General features: G+C 44.6%; 1 protein-coding gene across 6 annotated transcripts in view; it reads right to left on the bottom strand.

Annotated features, from left to right (window-relative positions):
* Positions 1-1,104: 1,104 nt before the first annotated feature.
* The window catches only part of MAPK9 (mitogen-activated protein kinase 9), a 58,186-nt gene continuing 36,887 nt past the window's right edge, over positions 1,105-22,403 (bottom strand). For 2 of the 6 annotated variants that reach the window (XM_030824206.1, XM_030824215.1), the window contains 7 exons: positions 16,392-16,557; positions 15,269-15,340; positions 9,966-10,148; positions 8,396-8,520; positions 7,294-7,357; positions 5,689-5,760; positions 1,105-4,021 (listed from right to left, as the gene is read on the bottom strand). In XM_030824206.1, the coding sequence (XP_030680066.1) occupies positions 3,879-4,021; positions 5,689-5,760; positions 7,294-7,357; positions 8,396-8,520; positions 9,966-10,148; positions 15,269-15,340; positions 16,392-16,557 (825 nt within the window). In that variant the 3' untranslated portion in view covers positions 1,105-3,878. Of the gene's footprint in view, positions 4,027-5,688; positions 5,761-7,293; positions 7,358-8,395; positions 8,521-9,965; positions 10,149-14,859; positions 14,932-15,268; positions 15,341-16,391; positions 16,558-22,403 lie in introns of all 6 variants that reach the window. The other 4 variants (XM_030824211.1, XM_030824219.1, XM_030824225.1 and 1 more) reach the window with 3 other exon arrangements.

Raw genomic sequence — 22,403 nt, 5'->3', positions numbered from 1 at the left:
AGGTAACCACCTTATGCTTAAATTCACATAAGTAGCCATAGAATCTTCAAGATAACGCAAGTAGCTAATTATAAAGTTATTTTGAAATATGGGCACTGTCCCTCTTCCCTGAAAAGCCCACCCACCTATGTGTATTACTTCAGTTAATAAATAAAAAGCATTTCAGTGCTGTCTGCAGTGAAAGAGGGAAGAGGGAATAGGACAGAGAAATGGAACCAAGACCCAGACCCCAGTATCTCAAGAAACATCTTCCTTCTCTCAAAACCTTTAAAAACACAACTGGGCCAGGCGCGGTGGCTCACGCCTGTAATCCCAGCACTTTGGGAGGCCGAGGCAGGCGGATCACGAGGTCAGAAGATTCAGACCATCCTGGCTAACACAGTGAAACCACGTCTCTACTAAAAAACACAAAAAATCAGGTGGGCGTGGTGGCGGGCACCTGTAGTCCCAGCTACTTGGGAGGCTGAGGCAGGAGAACGGTGTGAACCCAGGAGACGGAGCTCGCAGTGAGCCAAGATAGTGCCGCTGCACTCCAGCCTGGGAAACAGTGCGAGACTCCATCTTAAAAAACACACACACATACACAACTGGTACTCATCTCTCTGGAATGATTCTAGTCCTTTAAGCAGAGAAAAGAAAGTGAGCCACTGAGTGTCCTTCTACTCCTGTGGTATTAAGTACTGAACAGCCTAAAGTGCTTCAGAAACAGACGTCAGATGAACTTGGCTCATCCCATGCACAAAGCCATAAGCACCATGAATGATGTGAAGTGATATGACTAAGGCTGACTGGCGAATTCTCTTGGCCACGCCTCATGAGAAAACAATTACACCAATACTCTGAATTGGACCTGCATACTGGTGAAGTCAAAACTTACTGCCATTAGTTTTGAAAAACACAGATTTAGGAATTTGCAGAATATTTTCAATAAGAGAACAAACAGCAATGTTTCTGCCTTTCAGTATGAAACCTCTCGCTAATATTGATCAAAAGCATGAGACTTAATCATCTATCTGTGTTCATGTTAAATCTGTCATCAGAGATGGTGATGGAGAAATATCTAATTGTCATGTAAAAACACACAAAAATTGGACATGCTATACATTTATCTTTTAAAATGTAGTCTGTATTATTTTCACCAACCAAAACACACATAATCTATTTTATTATAAAACATTAGGCAATGTTACTTTTGAGATATGCAATCTGAAAGGTCACACTTGTATTTATTACCAGGAGGAAATACCAGAGGAGTCACATTAGACATCAACCAGACAGACTCGTACGTCGCTATCGTGACTTACACAGCGTTAAATGTGGGTTGAAGCAGCACCCGCTCAGTGTTTCCGACACGGACTTGGGGTGGGCAAGGGGGCCCTGTAAGAGGGCTTCCTCCTCTCAGCACTGGGGCTCTGCGTCTCACCTGCTCCCATCTCCAGGCCCGTGGCTGACACAGCCAGGGTTTCCAGACTGCTCTCCTCCTCTCAGAGAACTCTGTCTGCTCTCTGGACTCTGCACTTGAAATTAAGACCTGGACATAGGGGAGACAGTCATTTCCTTCTTGGCTGAAAACTAAGTCAACAAATGAAACAAACCTAGTCTAAATTCCAGGATAATAATAAATTACCTGGTTTATAAAAATACATGTCCAAAATAGTTACTTCCTGGGTTATGTACAATATAAATTACAAAAATAAAATAGAAAAGATGAAAAAGTTGAACACATTTTTCAGTTCTTTAACCAACATCAGCATTTATCCATAGAGATCAGTTTGAAACCATTTGCGTGGCACCAAGACCCTGGCAGATCTAGGCTCAGGAGAGAGAACCCTGAAGCTGGGGTGAGGTATTTCTGTGGAGCCCTGTGGCCTGTCCTAGGCACGCTCGCCTCTACCTGGTGGAAGATGGCCTTTCCAGGAAACCCTCCACACCGTCACGGGCTCCATCTGTGGCAAGCGGCTCGCTGAATGCACAGAGGAGCGCGTGAATGGAAGGGCGTCTGCGGGCGCCTCGTTCCCCCGTCCACGTCTCCCCGGGAGGGAGCATCACACAGTGCAGGGCAGCTCGCGCATTTTCAACCTCTCCCTTTTGTTTTTCCTTTTAAAGATCGATTTAGTGAAGTCTTTTAAAAGAATGTGTGTTACAGAGAAGGCCATTTTAAGATGTTTAGATAGACAGCCATAAAATAGGTGTTTCCGCCTCAATCCAAGTTATTATTACCATTTTGTACTTGAAAGTGTCTAAATGACACAATATAAAAGAACTATTTCTTATTTCAATATTAATTTTGCTAATCAAGGGTTCCAGTTTCCAGTGATATGACCAACCAATAAGATATAACTGGTGCAGAGAGAGCCATATATTTTAGATAATATTTATAATAAACTTTCTTATCACAGTTCCTCCTCAGAACACATTCTATAGAATGTTGACTGAAAAGCTTCCAAAATAATTGAACACAAGATATGAATCAGCAACAAAATAAGCTCAAGGGAAAAAACATGGGCACAGGCATGTGGTCATCATAGCTCCATTTCTGCAGTGACACTTAACATACTCAGTATCTTAATGAATTCTGAATAATTTACTGATGGTAAAGTCTAAAAGTATCAATTTCAGGTGAGCAGTTTTAAATCAGAAAATAGTCAATAGTTAATCATGACTCTTCAGGGCATTTCCTTCATGTCCTCTGAAGAGTTTCCCAGAACATTCCTGTGAAAAGGAACGCCTCCAACAAGGGACAGCGACAGTAGCAACAGGCATCTGAATCAGCCTGGCCTTGAAAACAGACCAAGGGGGAATTTATCTGCTTTCTTCCAGTGAAGAAAGAAAATCAAGAACGTGGTATTGGCCGAGGGAAAGTGAATGAGGGAAGGTAAGTAAAGGACCCAGGCCAGTCTCTGGCAAAGGAAGCACTTAGGAAATGACTGCAGTGATCTCTAGTGAGCATTTTATAAAATTCTACTCCAACGTTAGGCCATGGATGCAGGAACCTATCTGCCATCATATTTAATTAAGATGGAGTGTTACACACCTTAAAGAAGGTGAAGTTCTAGGTAGCATTTTAAATTCATAAGAAGTCTAGAAGACCAAGAAGAGAAGAGATAAGGTAGCTAGGATTTCAAGCAGCACTAAGCAAAACTTAAAATTGTATCGTGCAGTAAAGCTGAATGTACAATCCTCCCAGACAAGACAGTTTAAAGAAAACAAGACGTCCACATAAGTGTCTTGGTTTTAGCCATGATAATTCTCAGCCCCAAACATCACAAATTTAAGAAAAGCTATATATTTTTATTTATTAAATAGATTTAATTATATGTCTTCTGAAATACAAAAGATAGAATAAATCATAGCATAAAAGGGAATAAGATATGATAACATCATGATGGCCAATTAATACACATAAATTGACTTTTTCTGGACAGACACCAAATTACTTAAAAGGATTAAGAGATAACTTCAGAAGCAGCACTACCCGGAAGATTATTTGGCATTTAAATACTGATTTCCAAAGTGCTAGATGGGCAAGTCCAAGCAAGCATTTGTGGTCACATGCACATACATCTCAACAGTTACAGATGATGAGAAACTGTCACTATTACAACTTGAAACAAATTCACCTACTCTAACTGCTCACCTGAAATGATCTTGAACAAAATCTCTAGAAGTGTGGCTTGCACTTTTTTTCTTCAGACATATTCTGCCTCATTTTATCATCTAAGCAGGCAATCCTATCAGGTCTGAGCAGGGGCAGGGCATTGTGTTTCTTACATGCAGCACATGGAGTTTTTCTGTTTGGTTCCATCAACTCCCAAGCATTTCAGGCCCATGGAGGTGAGAGTTCCTTCAATGATGACAGGTTTGCTATTTCTAACTTATCATCGACAGCCTTCAAGGGGTCCCGTCGAGGCATCAAGACTGCTGTCTGTGTCTGAGGCCAGCGTCTGCTCAGTGGACATGGATGAAATGTCATTGATAGATGAAGACTGAGAAGGAGTAGCGTTGCTACTTACTGCTGCATCTGTGCTAAGAAAACCAAATATAATAAAATCTGAGGCACGACATTGCTGCAAATCCAGGCAGTGAGCCTTCAGGCCATTTCTCGGCTCTGTCCTTTTGCAGTTTCCCAATCCTAACTGTGAGTATAAACAAGAAGTCAGTCAGCTGGACTTCCTGAACTTTTTCTTGAGTCTTTCTTTGGGCCAAGAGTCCCATATTCCTATGCCTTTCCTTGCAAGATTCTTCTTTTTTTCTCAGTAGCCAAACATATATGTGGCCATGTATAATCATGTTAGCTACTTAAAAAATACCTGCTGCTTTCAAGCAGACATCAAAAGGAAACAGCTATATTTGTCTGAAAATGCAGTATCACAAAAACTTAAGCCTGAATAGGATTCAAGTGTCACCAGACACTTGAATTGTAACAATTTATAACACAAACACTAAATCTACAGAAAAAAAGCATCAATATTCAAAGAAATCTTTTGCAATAAATAAAGACTATATACTAGAAAAAGGAAAAAAATTAGTGGCCTTGTATTTTTGATTGTTTTATAACTCCAGAAAACTGACATTTTAATCTTTTAAAGCAAATGAAACTGTCCTACTTCCTACTATCCATATTTTAGTCTGGTTTGAATAAAAATACAACATGCACTCTCTTGAGATCGACGTCTGTGTCATAAATGTGTGCTCAGTTAACAAGCACTTAAGTTCTTGCTGAAGTTATATAATCTCTAGATGCTTGACACATACGTCATGTTGAACATAAAATTCAAGAATAAAAAGTAAGCTGTGCTCTCTGCACATCCGCACGCACGTGTGTGCATGTTTCCCAGTGGGAGTGGGAGAGAGACAACAGATATAACGTGAGCGTTTCATTTAGTAAACAGGAAGAATCCTTCAGACGTAAGTGAACACGACTCATGTCAGAGTCTCACGATCATACAACTACCTGGTCATTAGGCTTCCGCCACTACGAAGATCAGGATCAAGCAGATAAATGGGAGAATGATATCAACAATTTTCTCAAAAGAATACCATACTCCATTTTACTTAGATTGGCATTTTGGGTGGGACCAGTACAAAGGGTTATCAACATTGAAAAGGCTTTAAATTCAATTTCTTCATCTGTAAATGGAGGTGACAGCAGTTATTGCAAAGATGAAAGAGAAATGTTTCTAACGAAGTTCAGTCCCTGGCACATCAGTAAAATGTCATCCACCACCACCACCACTATGACAAGCCAGAAAGGGTGGCTATTCATACAGTGGTTTTTAAATCTGATGCTAGCCAGGCTGGCATTTCACATGTTGCTGCCATTTATAAAAGTTGAATCGGGAAAGAGGCCAGGTGCAGTGGCTCACGCCTATAATCCCACCACTTTGGGAGGCTGTGGCGGGCGGATCACGAGGTCAGGAGATTGAGACCGGCTTGGCCAATATGGTGAAACCCCGTCTCTACTAAAAACACAAAAATTAGCCGGGCATGGTGGCGCGTGCCTGTAGTCCCAGCTACTTGGGAGGCTGAGGCAGGAGAATTGCTTGAACCCAGGAGGCGGAGGTTGCAGTGAGCAGAGATCGCGCCACTGCTCTCCAGCCTGGGCGACAGAGCGAAACTCCATCTCAAAAAAAAAAAGTTGAATAGGGAAAGAAAAATACCATACAATCAATCAAAGCAATCACTAACCTGAAGGCTGATCTTTTACAACACCATTCTTGCTTCTTTCTTCCCAATCCATGACTTCTTTGTAAATTAGCTCTTTAATAAAAATACAAGTTAAAATGCTTAATCAGTTTCTAAACAGTTTCACTGTATCTCTAAACTCTGCTTCCAAATCAACTGGAACCACTCTAAAGGCACTGCAATTTGTTATTTTTAATTGTAAGATAGAGTCAATTCGGTAATATAGTCTACCCGGACCAAAATATTCATGTTTTGATACATTATATCTTTTTTCTTTTTTTTTTTTTTTTTTTTTGAGACAGTCTCATGCTGTCATCCAGGCCGGAGTACAGTGGCATGGTCTTGGCTCACTGCAATCTCCACCTCCTGGATTCAAGTGATTCTCATGCCTCAGTCATCCAAGTAGCTGGGATTACAGGTGTTCACCACCATGCCTGGCTAACTTTTGTAGTTTTTGTAGAGACGTGGTTTTGCTATGTTGGCTAGGCTTGTCTTGAATTCCTGGCCTCAAGCCATCTGCCCCCCTTGGCCTCCCAAAGTCCTGGGATTACAGGTGTGAGCCACTATGCCTGGACTACATTACATCTTTTTCAATGCAACTAGTAAGGTAGCAAAACATGTAGGGTGGTTCTGGATCCATAAGGGGGCTTTATGAAGTGCAGTGGCTCCCACAGAACACTGTAAGGGATTGGATATTCTCACACCCATTTGAAATGTTTCTCTCTGTGGTTACTTGGGGTTCTCCAAAGGTAACCGGCATCCACATGTGGGCTAGGGGCCTCCACACTGGCCAGAAACGAATCCACAGGCCTAAGTCTTTTATTAGTTTCAACTTCGGTTTTCCTCAACTTTCATTTGTAAGAAAAACTAATTACCTACTAGGTAAGTGATTAGGGATTCCTAAAATTTCAGTATTCATAAACCAACATCAGCACGTTGCAAGCATTGAGTGAGGCCAGTGAGCGTGCTGTGTGCGTGCGCTGCTGAGCACAGGCACACACAGGTAGGTTGACTCACTCTGACTGTGGTTCTCAGTTACTACTGATCCTGCTTCCTAATGAAAAATTGTTAGTTCAACCTCTTCATTACAGGTATAGTTTGCTGTGGGTTGTTTGGTTAATCTTATAGTGGTAATAATACCTATTTGCATATTTTCAATCTGCAATTTCCCCCAAACTAGATTTTAAAACACATGTACAACTAGATGGCTTAAAAAAAACAGGCAGAAGTTCACATGACCTCCCCAGCCCTGGCTCCCCATTTCTGCATATACTGGGAATTCTATAGGTAACATGCAGCCTGTGAATTGGCATCACCTGACAATTTGCAATGTTATCAATATAAGTGTGATACAATTACTAAGCTCAGTTTACAAACCAATATGTGAAAAGCCACGAAAAAATATTATTTTTCCCTCTTGAAGCAAATGATAAGAAATTCATAAATGTTCCTAACTCTGTTCTCTTCAAGTTCATTTTCTACTGGAAACTGGGGAGAAAGAGGCTAAGTGGGTCGCAGGATTTCTTGCCCCTTCCTGAAGGGAAGCCTCTGCTTTACAGGAGTGGAAGAAATGTCATAAGGAAGGATCAAAATAAGCTCCATCTTTACCTTTCCATTCTTCAATTGCATGTTCTCTTTCTTCCAACTGGGCATCATAAATTTGAGGTGGTGGCTAAAAATTAAATCATATGTAAAGTCAACAGTAATGCCTCAAAAAAAAATGAGACACTAAAAAAGGTAAAATCGCTTGGAAGACTTGCAGTCTATTTATGATATGGATTTAGTTTAATTCAACACATGGTTTAATAAAGATTTGTCATGTGATATATCAGCTTTAGAATCAAAATAATTATGAGAAAATTAACCAAAGAAGAGTTATTATGTTCCTCTTAATAATCACCTGACCTCAAAACACAGACCTCTGCCCAGATGTCATTAGAAACTCATCATCACAGGCTGTTTCCCAGAGACCCATTATGGACAAGGCACTGTGCCGGCAGCTCTGGAAGGTACCGTTGTTTCTTAGAACAAATTTTACATTTTCTTCATGGGAGAACTCCCAAATCCAATGTCCAACTCATAAATGGACTGTTGCAAAAGTCTGCTTATAAATTGGATTCTTTTTGTATGAAACAACGTTTAAACTGATGGCAAAACCACAGGCATGACATAAACATGTATTTCACTCATGGCATGAAGGAAACCTGCCACTACGCAGTGATTTCCTCACAGCTAAAGTTCACTCACACCAGGGCTGATACAGAAACACGCACGTGAGCGCCAAACTCAGAGAGGAGCTCCTCCAGCGGGGGAACCAGGAGGCACAATGCCTCTAGGGAAGGATAAACAGGCGTGTGATTTTTCAGCAAGTTGCTCAGCCTCTCTGGTTGAGTGGCCTAAACAAGAGGCTGTAACCAAAGCCAATGGCACAGAACAGATGCTTAATAAATGATGCGCTCACAGCAGCATTTGCAAAATGGAGACTGATGGCACCAAAGCGGAAGTTCATTCCCGAGGTCCTCTGAGCTGGGGCTCCAGCAGCAAAAGAGCAAGTGACCCAGGTCTCAGACAACACTTGGCCTTTCTGTAACTGGGAGCCCCCAGATGGAGAACTTGCTACCCATACGTAGCCACTCTGGACGGACAGACAAGATCCAAGGAAGTATAAGCCTGGTCTCTCTATATACATCTTTTCAAAACAGATACTCACGGCTTCTGCTTCGGCGGGGTCATACCAAACAGTGATGTATGGGTGACGCAGAGCTTCGTCTACAGAGATCCGCTTGTCAGGATCAATCACTAACATTTTTGATAATAGATCTCTGGCTTGACTTGCTAGGGTGACAACAAATATTAAATTAATGCTGTTAATATGAAACAAACAGAATCATACAATAAAGAACTAAATATGACAGCACAGATAGAACAAAGGTATATTACTTTTGAGAAATGTTTGATAGGTTCAAGATGAATATAACCCAAATATATATATATATTTTTTGGAGATAGAGTCTTGCTCTGTCGCCCAGGCTGGAGTGCAGTGACGCAATCTCGGCTCACTGCAAGCTCCGCCTCCCGGGTTCACGCCATTCTCCTACCTCAACCTCCCAAGTAGCTGGGACTACAGGTGTCTGCCACCATGCCCAGCTAATTTTTTGTATTTTTTTAGTAGAGACAGGGTTTCACTGTGTTAAGCAGGATGGTCTCGATCTCTTGACCTCATGATCCACCTATCAGCCTCCCAAAGTGCTGGGATTACAGGCGTGAGCCACCGCGCCCAGCCATAACCCCAACATTTTTAAGAAAAAGTCAAATGTCCACTTTCATGACAAACCAGGTTTCCAAATGTAGTTTTACGTCTCTGGATCTGCAAAGGGAAGAGAAACCTGGGCCCCCAGGGTGGTGGGGAAGAGCAGCAGGCAGCCTCAGACCAATGTCTGGGCAGGGCCCAAGGCTGGGAAACCACAGCAAGGAAGGCGGCAATTGCCGAGCTGCGGGTGGCACTGCCCAGAGTGTGGGCATGAGGCACAGGGGAGTATTTTTCTCTGAGTCACATCAAAATGAAAAAAATGAAATTCGAACAGACTTTTTAAACCACACAACAATCTCACATTCCCACAGGATAAAACACTCACAGATGCTTCTGGCTGGCCTAGCTGTATACAGTGCTGGCAACTTACACTTTTTTTTTTTTTTTTTTTTTTTTTAAATCTACAGATTGGTATTTAGGAAAAAAAAAAACAAGTTCAATAACTTAGTTAAATATAAGGCTCACCTAGGTTTTGGCAATTAAAGTTCACAACCTGAATAAGCAAAGACTGGGGCTTTTCTGATTAAGGCACAGTTTACCTTCATGTGGACAGAATCGAATCTTTTCTTTTTCCTTAAGCAATCATACTGTGGTAAACGGTGCAGGAGAACGTGGGGAGGACCTTTTTCATCGAACGACTATCACATGGCTTCTGACTCTAGAATCTGCATTCAAGTGTTCTTTTTACCTGAAAACTTTTTGAATTCCAGTTGCTGTAACTGTAACATAAGATTCTTTCAGACTGATTTGATTATTTTTATTTTGGCCAAAGGCTTCAATTAAGCCATCTTATAGAGGATAAAGCTTCTGGACCTTTCAGCTTTCTCTCCTCAGTGCCTTCATACCTCAGACTTCAGGCCTAAAATGACTCTCTCTCCCAAACTCACAGGTTTTTAGAATACAAACATGAAAGAGTGAAAGCACCACCAGAATTACAAAACACAAGTATAAGAAAAAAAGGATATCTTACTTTTTATTTTGTCTCGCTCAGATTCTGATGGGAATATCCAATCTGGAAAGAGTTCTTCGAATTTGATTCCAGGATACTTTGGTCTGTTTTCGACATAATTCCTCACAGTTGGCTGAAGTTTCTTCATGAACTCTGCTGATGGTGTTCCAAGCTGCTCAATAACTTTATTCCACTGATCAATATCTAAGGAGTCTCTTGAGGAAAATACAACTGAAATGCCTTGTATTCATAGTACATGCAGCAGCATCACTTGAGTAATATTTAAACCTATCAACTAGGCCACCCCACTGGATCAGCAGCAGAATTTTGAAATAATATTCGAATAAGGTTTGGGTTTCCAAGTTACACTATTTTTTAAAACTCTTACACTCTGCATTTTCATAAACTAGGATCACAGTTTATTAAATCAACACAATGAAGTCTACACACCTTCCCACTCTAGTTCAAAATAAAGTTTACCTTGTAACTAAGAATACCTATGGCAAAAATGATTAAACATGAAATTAGATAAACATTACGTAAGCAAATTGAAATCAGTTTTCACACTAATGCTACCTGAGATTCATTCGCAGCTCTCTAAAGAACAGAGGATCTCGAGGGACCTGTGGAGAGACCTATCTGACGTCCTCAGTTTACAGCCGGGAACCAACCAACTGGGCTTAGACTGAGCCCAGCGACAGCTTTCAAATAATGCTCTGTTTTACTTGGAATTGACTCTTCCCAACCATCACTGCGATACCTACGTAATGCATTTTATTTCCTTTCAAAGTGCGTGACCTGGGTTTCAGACTCAACTCTGCATTAAACACTCAGTGTGTCAGGAAAGTCAGGCTTCCTTGGGGTCTGTTTCCTTATTTGTTCAATGCAGACATTACCAGCTTTGCCTATTCCACAGGGTGCTTGCTAGGCTTGGAATAATTAGGATTACATGTGGGAAAGTGACACTGAAACTGTACTCAATTATACAAGACAATGCAAGCGAAAAAAAAATAGCATCAACGGCAGCTTAAAAAAGTGCTCACGAGGCATGTCTTAGAAAAACGAACTTACATCACCATGAAATAACCTAGGGAACCGGTACACGAACTCAGTTCTTTCAAAATGTTATACTTCCAAAAGACCTGCTCGGGAAATGGGTTTCTGGCACTCAGTTCACTAGCAAATTCTCCTTCCTACTCCTGTTTCATACATACTGTCAAATCAGAATTATGCCCACATTTTATTTACCTATTTAGCCGAAATGTGAAAACTGTCTCACACCTTTTCCTTCTGCCATATATATATATATATATATATATATAAAAATAAAGTCTTGCTCTGTCGCCCAGGCTGGAGTGCAGAGGCATGCTCTCGGCTCACTGCAACCTCCACCTCCAAGGTTCAGGTAATTCTCGTGCCTCAGCCTCCCAAGTAGCTGGGACTACAGGCACCTGCCATCACGGTCGGCTAATTTTTGTATTTTTAGTAGAGATGGGGTTTCGCCATGTTGGCCAGGCTGGTCTCGAACTCCTGGCCTCAAGTGATCTGCCTGCCTTGGCCTCCCAAAGTGCCGGGATTACAGGTGTGAGCCACCGCGCCCAGCGCACCTTATACTTTTGATACCTCTTCTGCACGCTCACTCCCACAGACTCCCCAGGATACAGACTCCCCAGGATGCACCCGCCCAGCATCTGTGTGCCATTTGCCACAAAGCAACCATCTGGGCTCCCGGCTACACTAAGCCTGCTCAGCTCTAGACCCTAACCGTCGTGCTGACTCAAGGACGAGCTCCCTCAACTCTTCCTTCTCCAACATCATCAACATTTTGCACTCTACCAATACATTCCATCACGTTGGTAAATGACAGTGTTTTCTCCTATGTTAACACAGTAGCTGCTTTCTTTTGGCCCCCACTACCTATCACTTTATTTCTTATTCCTATTTGCAGCAAAACTTCTATACTATAAAGAGCTGTCGGTTGGGCGCGGTGGCTCACACCTGTAAACCCAGCACTTTGGGAGGCCAAGGCAGGTGGATCACAAGGTCAGGAGTTCAAGACCAGCCTGGCCAAGATGGTGAAACCCTGGCCCTACTAAAAATACAAAAATTAGCCGGGCGTGGTGGTGGGCGCCTGTAATCCCAGCTACTCGGGAGGCTGAGGCAGAGAATGGCTTGAACCCAGGAGGTAGAGGTTGCAGCGAGCCGAGATCGCACCACTGCACTCCAGCCTGGGCAATGGAGTGAGACTCTGTCTCAAAGGAAAAAAAAAAAAAAGAGCTGTCTACACTTGTGTCTCTAATTCCCAGCCTCTCATTTTCTCCAGACATACTCCCATCAGGCTTTCTTCCCTCCACTCCATAAATGCTGTGCCCATCATGGCTGCCAGCAGCCATCACAAGGCCCAGCGGCCAATCCTCCGTCCTCATCTCCTCATGTGAATGAGCCTCCCTCAGTCACCGTGCTCTAGGAGGAGGGGTCACTGGAGTGCCTTCTCCATTTCCTTCCCTATTCCCTTTGTCCCTCCACCTCGAGGGGGCTAAGTCCTGGGTCCTGGTCTGTTCCTCTCCTGCAAGTGTTTGCTACCAGTCCTAGGCTTCAAGGCTACGGACAGATGGATAACACCCACTTTGATCTCTCTATCCCAGACCTTGCCCCTGAATTCCACTGTCTAACAGACATCTCCAAACCCTAGCAAGGCTCCTTGAAGGCTCCAGCTTCAAAGCAGAGTACAAGCCCATCTCCCTGGCCACACCCCTACCAGCCTGCTGGGGGCCTCCACCTCTCCTCTGGATGATGGCAGCCTCTGCATGATGGCAGCCTCTGCTCTGGTCTCCTGCTCTGCCCTGCCCTTGACGATCCACCCTCAATTCAGCAGCTGGGAGGAGGCTCTTTGCATCTAAGTCAGACTAGGCACCCAGAAATGGGCAGGTGAGAGAAATATCTGCTGGGTTAATGACAAAGGACTAGAAATTAAACCAGTTGTGAGAGAAGACCCACAGATTCCCCGGGAGGCCTCCACCCCAGCATCCCACAGATGGGAGGGACAGGGGACAGATGAGAGGGACGGGGGAAAGGGAACAATAATTCCGACAAGCCCAGTGGACCCTGTTGTCTAACTCTCGTGAAGCTGCAGGCAGACTACAGGTCTCCTATTTTACAGAAGGGGAAACCAAGGCTCAGAGAGGCCCTACATTTCTCAAGGATGGTGGCTGCCAAGGGGAGGAGTCTGAGCTGGGGCCCGAGGTGGCCTGGCTGAAGCTTCCTCTTTCTCATAGGCCACCGCAGGGACAGGAGTTCCTTTTCTACCCCAGGTCACAAATTAAAGCCAATCTCTGAGACCCTCAGTCTGATTTCTGCAACTTTTTTCTATCTCCCCAATTTCAATCTAATATTTGAAAGAGTTGGCAAAATTTTCTTTAGAAAATGATGTTAAACTCTGTGTGGCTTTTGGGAATAACATTAGGTAACCTTATATATAACACCATTAATTGCTGACATTAATGTTCATATGTATAGCAGGAATTTTAATTTTACTTACTAAAATGCACCAAAAAGTACTCACATTTTTCACTTTTGTAATTTTTGAAGAAAACATTTTGTAATAAAACAAGGAATGGCACAAAATGAGTAAGAATTGAGACAAACTGAACATTAAGTAGATATTTCTAAATTATTAGTCTTTTAATTTTTCAACTTTTCCCTTTTTAATTAAGTTTACTTGCAAAATAAAGACGTCCTTATTTATAGGTTGAAACAAGTGAATCTGAGGTGAGGCTATGGAAACTGCTAGAAAATTTAGTAGAACAAATAAAATATCTAACTTGACATATTATATAATCTATGATATAGAAAATGTAAAGAAAGGTAAATAAAATGAGAGGAATAAAAATATTTTCAAGTTTGCAGCGTGAAGAATTTATAAGGAGACAACTTTGATAAAATTATTAAAATCTGAAATTATTTTCCTAAGATACATACAAAACACTGACTATAGAGCTTGATTCCCTTAAAAGCAACCATCAATCTGCCCAAGGACAGAGACCAATTTAAACTTTCATAACGAAAACAAAGTCAAAGACTAATGAAAAACTAAGTGGTTAAAACACAAATGAAAAAGGGAAGATGTGAAGAACCATGTTAGGGTAAAAAATACTGAGGATGGAAGAATGGCAAATGAGGAAAGAAGGCTACTGTAACAATTAGAGTAGTTATTCTTTCTGCTGTATCTCTAACGTGACTTACTGACTACAGTATGAGTTTCTCTCTTTCATTTTACATTTATTTTGACTTCCCCAGTGTGTCACAAAATAACCCACTAGACAGATTTAAAAAAAAAAAATTCTACAAAATGTCAGCACAGTAACAAACAAGAAAGTTTAACATATTGTTCCTCACAAAATTTTCATTTTAATCTCTTTCACTTAGGTCTTTTGTAATGTGCTTCAGTTCTTACTTTGGGGGAAAATATTTCAATGCATACCAGTAACTAACAAAATAGTACTTAATTAAAGCACAGAAGCACACTAGCCTATTAAATTTAGATAGCATCTTTCCTAGTTAAATTAATGGAATAAACTAAATAATACAGTATTTTCATTTAAATATCAGAATATACTTATCAAAGAGTAAATAATTTCTTCTATATGTCCAGCTATTTTTGGTAAAATTAAGAGCTAATATAAGTGGTTTAACTTAAGTCTCAAAATCATCACAGGTAGTCAAGTTAAAAATAAAGAATAAAACTGAACCACTTGGTTTGTGACACTAAATAACAAATACAGTAAAGCCCCCCTTAGAACACAGTCTGGAGTGGATTTTACGACTTTGTCCTCGTGAGCGCTCGTGTAAGCAGGTGGTCATGCTGCCTGAGGCATTATAGAAAGCATGGCGGGGCCAAGGTCGCGGGGAAGGATACGGTCAGTGCCTTGGAATATCACACAACCTTTCACCAGCTCTCCCATGATGCAACCCACTGACCAGATATCAACTGAAAATAAAATGAAATGATAAAATTATGAAGTGCCATGAACAAAACAAAAGTGAGGAAAAGGAATTCTAACAGTGCACTAAACACACAAATATGGAAAAATAAATTGCTAGCTAAGGGTGACATTTTACACAATATGAATGATTGCTGACCTCTATTTTAGCCTTCAGTTTGTAGCAATCTGGGGTTTTAGTGCCAAAGAGTCCAATACTTTATAGCTTAAAACAAACAAACAAAAAACCAGAAACAAGAAGTGCCTGTGAACACAAAGCTTTTCAGGGTCACATGCCCACCCCCAGCCTCCATGGCCAAGTGCCAGGTCCCCCGTGAAGGATACAGTCTCTTCCCGGGAACAGGACTTTATGGAGGACCATTTCTGCCATGATGCACCCGACAGACCAGATGTCCACTACCAAACACCAGGGGATTAAAAACCAGCCAGAGTCCCCCATCTCTTTTCTCCAAACCCCCTCCCAGAGACAAACCCAGTAAACATCACTAGCTTGCCAACGGGAGCCTTTGTGCATTGTCGACACCACACCTCCTGAGCGATCATTTTCTAGACTGCCCCGTCAGACAGGCAGCAGCACTCAGTGGGGGAACTGGCGGCACAGGTTGGCTGGCTTGCAGGACTGCAGGTGAGGCCCTGGTAGAGGGGCCCAGACTTCCACGGTGCCCACCCTCATCTGTGGGGCCTCAGACAGACAGCAGAGGCCTCTAAGTGCCCTGCTGGCGGGCCGAGGGGAGAAGTGAACAGGGGATCAAGTTTTCTCTCCCTTCCACAGGAAGCACATGAAGCTGTGCCTCTCAGGGCGGGAACACAAGCTACAACACAGCAAGATGAACCTGTAGCCAAACTCATTTCAGATGACCCGGGCAAACTTTCAGTCTTTTTAAAAATAAGTAAGCGTGATTTCGTTATTTTCAACAAATTTGCTAAAAGCCAAGTTTCGAAGAGCTCTGATATTCCTAGAATAAGCTTTGATGTAAAAAGACACCAATTTTACATGAGAACATGTATTATTCCATTTATATCAAATTCAAAAAAACAATATGCAGACCAACAGATAAAGCTGATCCATGGTACTGGAGATCAGGAGATTGGCCAGCCTCATGGGCTGCGAGGAGGAGGGGCCATGGGGAGGCCAGAGCTGCTGGTGCTGTGGGTGTGCTCACATCAGCTGAGCTGCACACTCAGGATCTGCACACTTGGCTATAGATAGGTTAACTCTGATTAAAAAGTTCAAAAATAACTTTAAAAGTGAATTTTTAAAAGAGAATGATTTTAACCAATGGAAAAACACAATTAATTATTTATTATCTCTGGATCATGCTATATTCTATGTGTAACAGTCCCCACAGTATATATCATATGGTTCAAAGGAAAGAGAAAAAACTCGAGACTACCACTAGAGCAATTTCTAAACATCCCAGCCTCTTCCAGCCCCGGCTATACTCACCGTTCTCTTTGTAGCCCATACCCAGGATGACTTCGGGCGCCCGGTAGTACCGTGTCACCACGTAAGGGGTCATCATGAAGTTAGTGCATGCTGTCCGGGCCAGGCCAAAGTCAAGGATCTTCAGGGTGCAGTCTGATTTCACAACAATGTTGCTAGGCTTCAAATCCTAGGAAAGAAATGGCTTAAATTAGTAAAATGAATGAAGCATGCTAAACAAACTATTTCACATCCGTAAGGGTTGTGAAGCCAGTGTGAGAGTGTAGGGAGTGAACTAAACTCTGAGATTTGGGAACAATTTTGGAAAATCTTACTCTCAAATTGAAACTAAAACAAATCAGCCTAAAGCCGTCAGATGGTGCCCCTTACCCCCAGTGGAAACCTTCATGGCCCTCATTTGCCCTTTCTGTGGTCTCGCAGGCCCTCAGGCTGTCCTATCTACCCTCCATCCATGCATCTACACGTTCAGCACACACGCCCCCCTCCCGCTCTCCACGCCTGGACTTGAGTTCCCCAATACTCTGACTCTCTCTTGCTAAGGTCCTCATGCTCTCCATCAGTCCAGGGAAGTGCTGTTTCATATAATGCGAACGATGTGTATAATTACATTTTCTACTAGCCATGTTCAACAGCATGAACAGAAATCGGTGAAATTAATTTTCATCATACAGTATATTTTATTTAACCCAATATATCCATAATATTATCATTTCAAAATGTAATCAACATAAGAAAAATACTGAGATATTTTACATTCTCTTTTTAGTACTGAGCCTTTGAAGTCCAGTATGTATTTTACAGCTGCAGCATGGCCACATCCTGAGTGCTCTACAGCCTCTTGGGGTTAGTGGCTGCCATACTGGACAGCACAGGTCTAGAACCATCTGACCCTGAAATCTTCCCATGGCTCTTTCTCTCCTTGGAAGAGCAATTCCATGATCATCCACCTCCAGTCATCTCACCTCCGCCACAAAGACCCACCAGCACTGGTGCTGCTGTCTCCATCTGTACGTGGCACAAAAACTCACCTGCTCATGTTCTGGTTGCCACCTCTCTTCCCCTCCCCAGTGCTGACTCTGTGTGAGCTCTCAGCACTCAGAAGCACGCCTGGCGTGAGCAGACACTTGGGAAGTGTCTGCTGAATGGAGACATGCACCATATTCCACCCGACTTGCAAAGCCTTAACACAACTTCTGCAACCTTTTCCCTCATAACTAAGGGACCTTCTTCCTGCTGATCCTCCACCCTAGCCCCTTCCTCAGGCCTTAGGAATTTGACTTTTGCCTGGGGACTTCGGCCTGCAAACTCATTCTAGAAACTGTGACTTGTAAACAACCCACACCCATTCTTTTCACAAGAGTAGTGTACCTGCAATGTCAAACTGCCAAGCCACTGACACGGGGTAAGGTGTGAGGATACTTTACCTGGGGAGTTGCAGGTTCAATAACACTGCCTAGCACCTGAATGTAAGACATCCCAACTGATGGGCCGCAAGGGGGTTGCAGGTGTGCCTCTGTTATCAGGGCAAGCAGGAAGCCATTTCCACATTTACAACAGTTACAATTACACTGCGATGCTGCTAAATGGTCTATTTCTAGGCTTCCTAGATTCTGTAAAATTTAAATGATAAATATATAATGTTTAAAAATGCAGTCACAATCTCTACCTGGCCCCAAAAAGAGGCCCCCAGCCCCTCCATTCCATCTTAGAGTACTGTGCAGGCACCCCCAGTTCCCAGAAAGGCCTGAGAGAAAGAAGTCGGGCTGCCTCCCTGCACGAAGAAAGCAGGGGAGAAGCAGCCCACATTCAACCAGGGACTCTCCGCTGTGAGGACCCGGTCACGGAGCTAAGACCAAATGAACCAATTCGCTTCTTGTTTCCTTTTTTAAAATCAAAGAATACGGCAAGAATAGGCATTTTAGAACACAAATTACTAACAGATAAAATAACGCTCAATCTCACAAAAATCTTCTCAAAAAACCCAAAATGAATGCCCATTTTTAGTCTATCACGTGGCAGCGATGGAAAGCAAGCAGACTCGGTGCTGGCGGGAGAAGCAGAAAGAGGCACCTCCTCAGGCCACGGAGGGTGTGCAGTGGGCACTTTCTCTCCAGGAGGCTGATTTCTGAGGTGTGAAATGCACACACTTCACCAGCCAGCAGGCCCGGAAGCCCAGCCCACCCAGAACTAACAGCACAGCCGCAGGAGCAAGGATGACAAGGACAGCCTGGTTCTACCAAGGACAGACGCAGCAGTGGAACCAACTCCACAGGCTGCCTGCCAGCTCTGTGAACCTCAGTGCGCCAGAAACACGCTCATCTGAAGACACTGCCATCTGTCAAAAAACTGTCATCACATCCTAATTTAGCAGGAAAAGCACACTTTACTGCCATCTGCTGGAAGACTGTGGTGATAAAATCCCAAGCTTGCGTGGGTGCTCTGTGTGGCCAGTGGGGAGGTGGCTAAGGAGGTGCTCTCCCAGCACCCTGCGACCCTCTCTAGTCGGCCCCGAAATACAACAACCTGAGGCAGCTTCCCAACGCCTCACTTCAATTTCAAGACAGCAGAGGAGAGACAGTTGTGCCCCTTCGAGTCTTGAAAATCACTCGGAACAAAGAAGACAAATGCCGAGTACAGATCCAAGTGACGCCTGGATCGGGGCTTGGCTCCCAAAGAGCCTGGAACCCAACGCTACCCTGTGGGCAGCAGTGAGGGCACCCACAGCACCCGCAGCGCGAGTGGGGCAGGTGCTGACCTCCCCCACTGCCCGCTCAACTCTGGGATCCAGACCCACTGCTTGAGAGGTGTCCCAGGAAGGAGCACATCGTGACAGGTGCCCGCCGTCTGGTCCTTCCCCACGGGTACCTGTGGCCGTCCACTGGGTAAGGAGAATAGCCAGGCACTCTTGAGGATGAACGGACACAGCTCTAAGTAGACACTGAAACCCGAAGACCCCAAATGCTATCATGGCTCCTCCACTTGCGGGGTTCGTGGGGTCACGGGTCAGGTCATAAGCGAAGCCTGGGCCACGTCTCTTCCGGCCGTGTTATGGGAGGGTGGGAACGTTAGTGAAGGCTTAGAGCAAAGCTGTGAGAGAACATTGCTGTCCAGCCTGCAGCAGTGTGGGTGCTGTCTGGGCCTCTCTTCTAATCAGTGTGGAGGATGCATTTGCCCAATCAACATGCCGGACCTGAAGCCTTGTTAATCTGCTCCAGCAACTGCACCTCAACCTGCACAGCAGCTGCAGCCAGGACTGCCAGTGCCGTAAGCCTGTGGCTGTCTAGAGTCATTCTCCAGAATCCACGCAGTTTCTTCGAGGGCTGGACTAGTGAGTTAGACTGGGATGTAAGAGACCACTGTCCCCGCTCCCCTGAGGCTCCCATGGTGGCACTCATCTCCTCCACCCACCCCGAGCCCTGCAGGGTGTCATCTTATTTTTGATTTACTCTCTTGGGGGCAGTTTCAGGTTTCCATTTGGCCTTCCCATTGTGATGACTCTTACTCACAGGCCAAGGAACTCGTGTGGGGGTTACTCCAACTGCCAAGGGCCTCTGCTCCAGCCACACATTGAGGACTGGGGAGATGGCCACTGGGTGGCCTGGGACCCTGTGGCCCACTGAGAGCCACCAGACACAGACGGCTCAGGAACGAAGGCCTGGGACACATGCCAGGCAAGCCACAGAGGCCTGCCGATGTGAGAGCTGAGGGTATGAGTAATAGGAAAGGGCAGGGAAAGGGCCAGCAGAGAGACCACAGTGACGGGGACTACAGGGTGTCCCACTATCCTCTGTCTTCCAGATTTCCCCTGAGGAAGAGAGAACCATGGGCGCCACAGGAAAGCCATTCCCAACTTATGTGGAGAAGTAGAGCTGAGAGGGCCAGGGTGGACTGTGAGGGCCACGGAAATGCACTCCTTGGTCTCCCGCCACAGGAGTGAGAGTGACAGATGGCCCAGTGCGGTGTCTGCACCCACCCTCTGTCCCTGCCAGGGCATACCTCCCACAGAGCCATCAGCCAGGGGCCGACCGGGCAGGGGTGCTGAGGCAGGCCTGTTCCTGTGTGACACTGGAGGCCCTCAGAGCTGCACCACAGTCTGGACCGGCCCTCTGAGGGGCCAGGACTGCACCGCGTTCAGCTAGCACTCGCTGCCTCCTCTGGCCGCTCCCCCTTCTTTCTCGCACAGGCCTCCTCCCAGCCAGTCCCTCGCCTGTCTAACCCACTGTGGCATGCTGATGCTGCCCATGAAAAGCCCCATGCTACAGGGACAGGAAGCTGCAGGGCCGCACCAAATGCCATAGCTGAGCGAGGGGAATGCCAACCTCCATAAATGGCCACGACACCCAGGAAAGGCTCAGCAAGTGAACCACAGGTGCTATGGAGGCGGAACGAGGCAAGGGCAGCATTCAGAGCAGTTTTCATTTTATTGAAAGTCCAAGTACGTAGCAGTTAGATGTCCCAGATCCCCACCTCCATCCCAGAAGTGAGGCACCACTCCTTCCTCACTCCTGCTGGCCCTTCATGCAGAGAAATTGATGCCCACTTCCAGGTGCAGGGCCACAGACGCCGCACGCACAGTCCCGTGGGTACCAACAGGGAAGGCACGGCGAGGCCTGCCTGCAACAGGGCTGCCTGGTGAGTCTGCGCTCTGCCACATGAGAAGCCCAGCCCCACCCCACAGCCCTGTACCTCAGCAGCCAGGCTTACATCCCTCCACCAAGGGACTGAAGGGGCCTTTTCCAGAGAAATTAAATGGTGCCCAGAGAAAAAACCTACAGAAGGTGACACCTGTGGCTGCCTATGGCCCAAGAGACACCCATTCTTTAACAATTTACCCATTCACTCAGCACTTCCAGTCAGCCTTTAATGCTTCAATCTTTTTTTTTTTTTTTTTTGAGATGAAGTCTCGCTCTTGTTGCTCAGGCTGGAGGGCAATGGTGCAATCTCGGCTCACCGCAACCTCCGCTTCCCGGGTTCAAGAAATTCTCCTGCCTGAGCCTCCTGACTAGCTGGGATTATAGGCGCCTGCCACCACGCCCGGCTAATATTTGTATTTTTAGTAGAGATAGAGTTTCACCATGTTGGCCAGGCTGGTCTCGAACTCTTGAACTCAGGCGATCTGCCTGCCTCAGTCTCCCAAAGCACTGGGATTACTGGCATGAGCCACCGTGCTTGGCCTAATGTTTCAATCTTAAACATGATCCAACCAGACATTTGGGGAGAGCCTTGCGTGTGACAGGGAGGGACCTAACACACTAAAAAAGGAACTCTGGGTAGAGAAAGACAATGCAGGGAGTGATAAAACTCTTCAACAAAAGCTTATCCTCAGAGATGATAGTATATCCATGCAACAAGAACAGAATGCTGTAAAAAGGAACTTTTAAGAGCAAATGAGTGTCAATTAACTCGTGCTTCAGAGAAAAAGAATGAAGAATGGAGTTAAGAGGACATTCTGAAAGAAATGATATAAATTTCTTAGACCTCTATAATATGTGCTTCCAGACTGAAGGCCAAGTGCCCTGCAAATCTAAAGAAAAAATGTCCATATCAAGGCATACATCAAAACATCTCAGAATACAAGGAATAAATAACTGAGTTTAAAAGTTTCCAGAGATAAAACCAAACCAAAACCCAAAACCACAGCACTTAAAAAAGGTTAGTCATCAGCCAGGCGCAGTGGCTCATTCCTATAATCCAGCACTTTGGGAGGCTGAGGCAGGTGGATCACGAAGTCAGGAGATTGAGACCATCCTGGCTAACAGGGTGAAACCCCGTCTCTACTAAAAATACAAAAAATTAGCCGGGTGTGGTGGCGGACGCCTGTAGTCCCAGCTACTCGGGAGGCTGAGGCAGGAGAATGGCATCAATCCGGGAGGTGGAGCTTGCAGTGAGTCGAGACCATGCCACTGCACTCCAGCCCGGGCGACAGAGCGAGACTCCGTCAAAAAAAAAAAAAAAGGTCATCAGATGGCACTAAGGAACTCTGGAGCCGTGCTAGATGCCTCGCTACCACGGGCA

Source organism: Nomascus leucogenys, chromosome 2 (assembly GCF_006542625.1).
Source record: "Nomascus leucogenys isolate Asia chromosome 2, Asia_NLE_v1, whole genome shotgun sequence".
Lineage (NCBI taxonomy): Eukaryota > Metazoa > Chordata > Mammalia > Primates > Hylobatidae > Nomascus > Nomascus leucogenys.
This window is presented reverse-complemented; position numbering and strand designations above follow the sequence as displayed.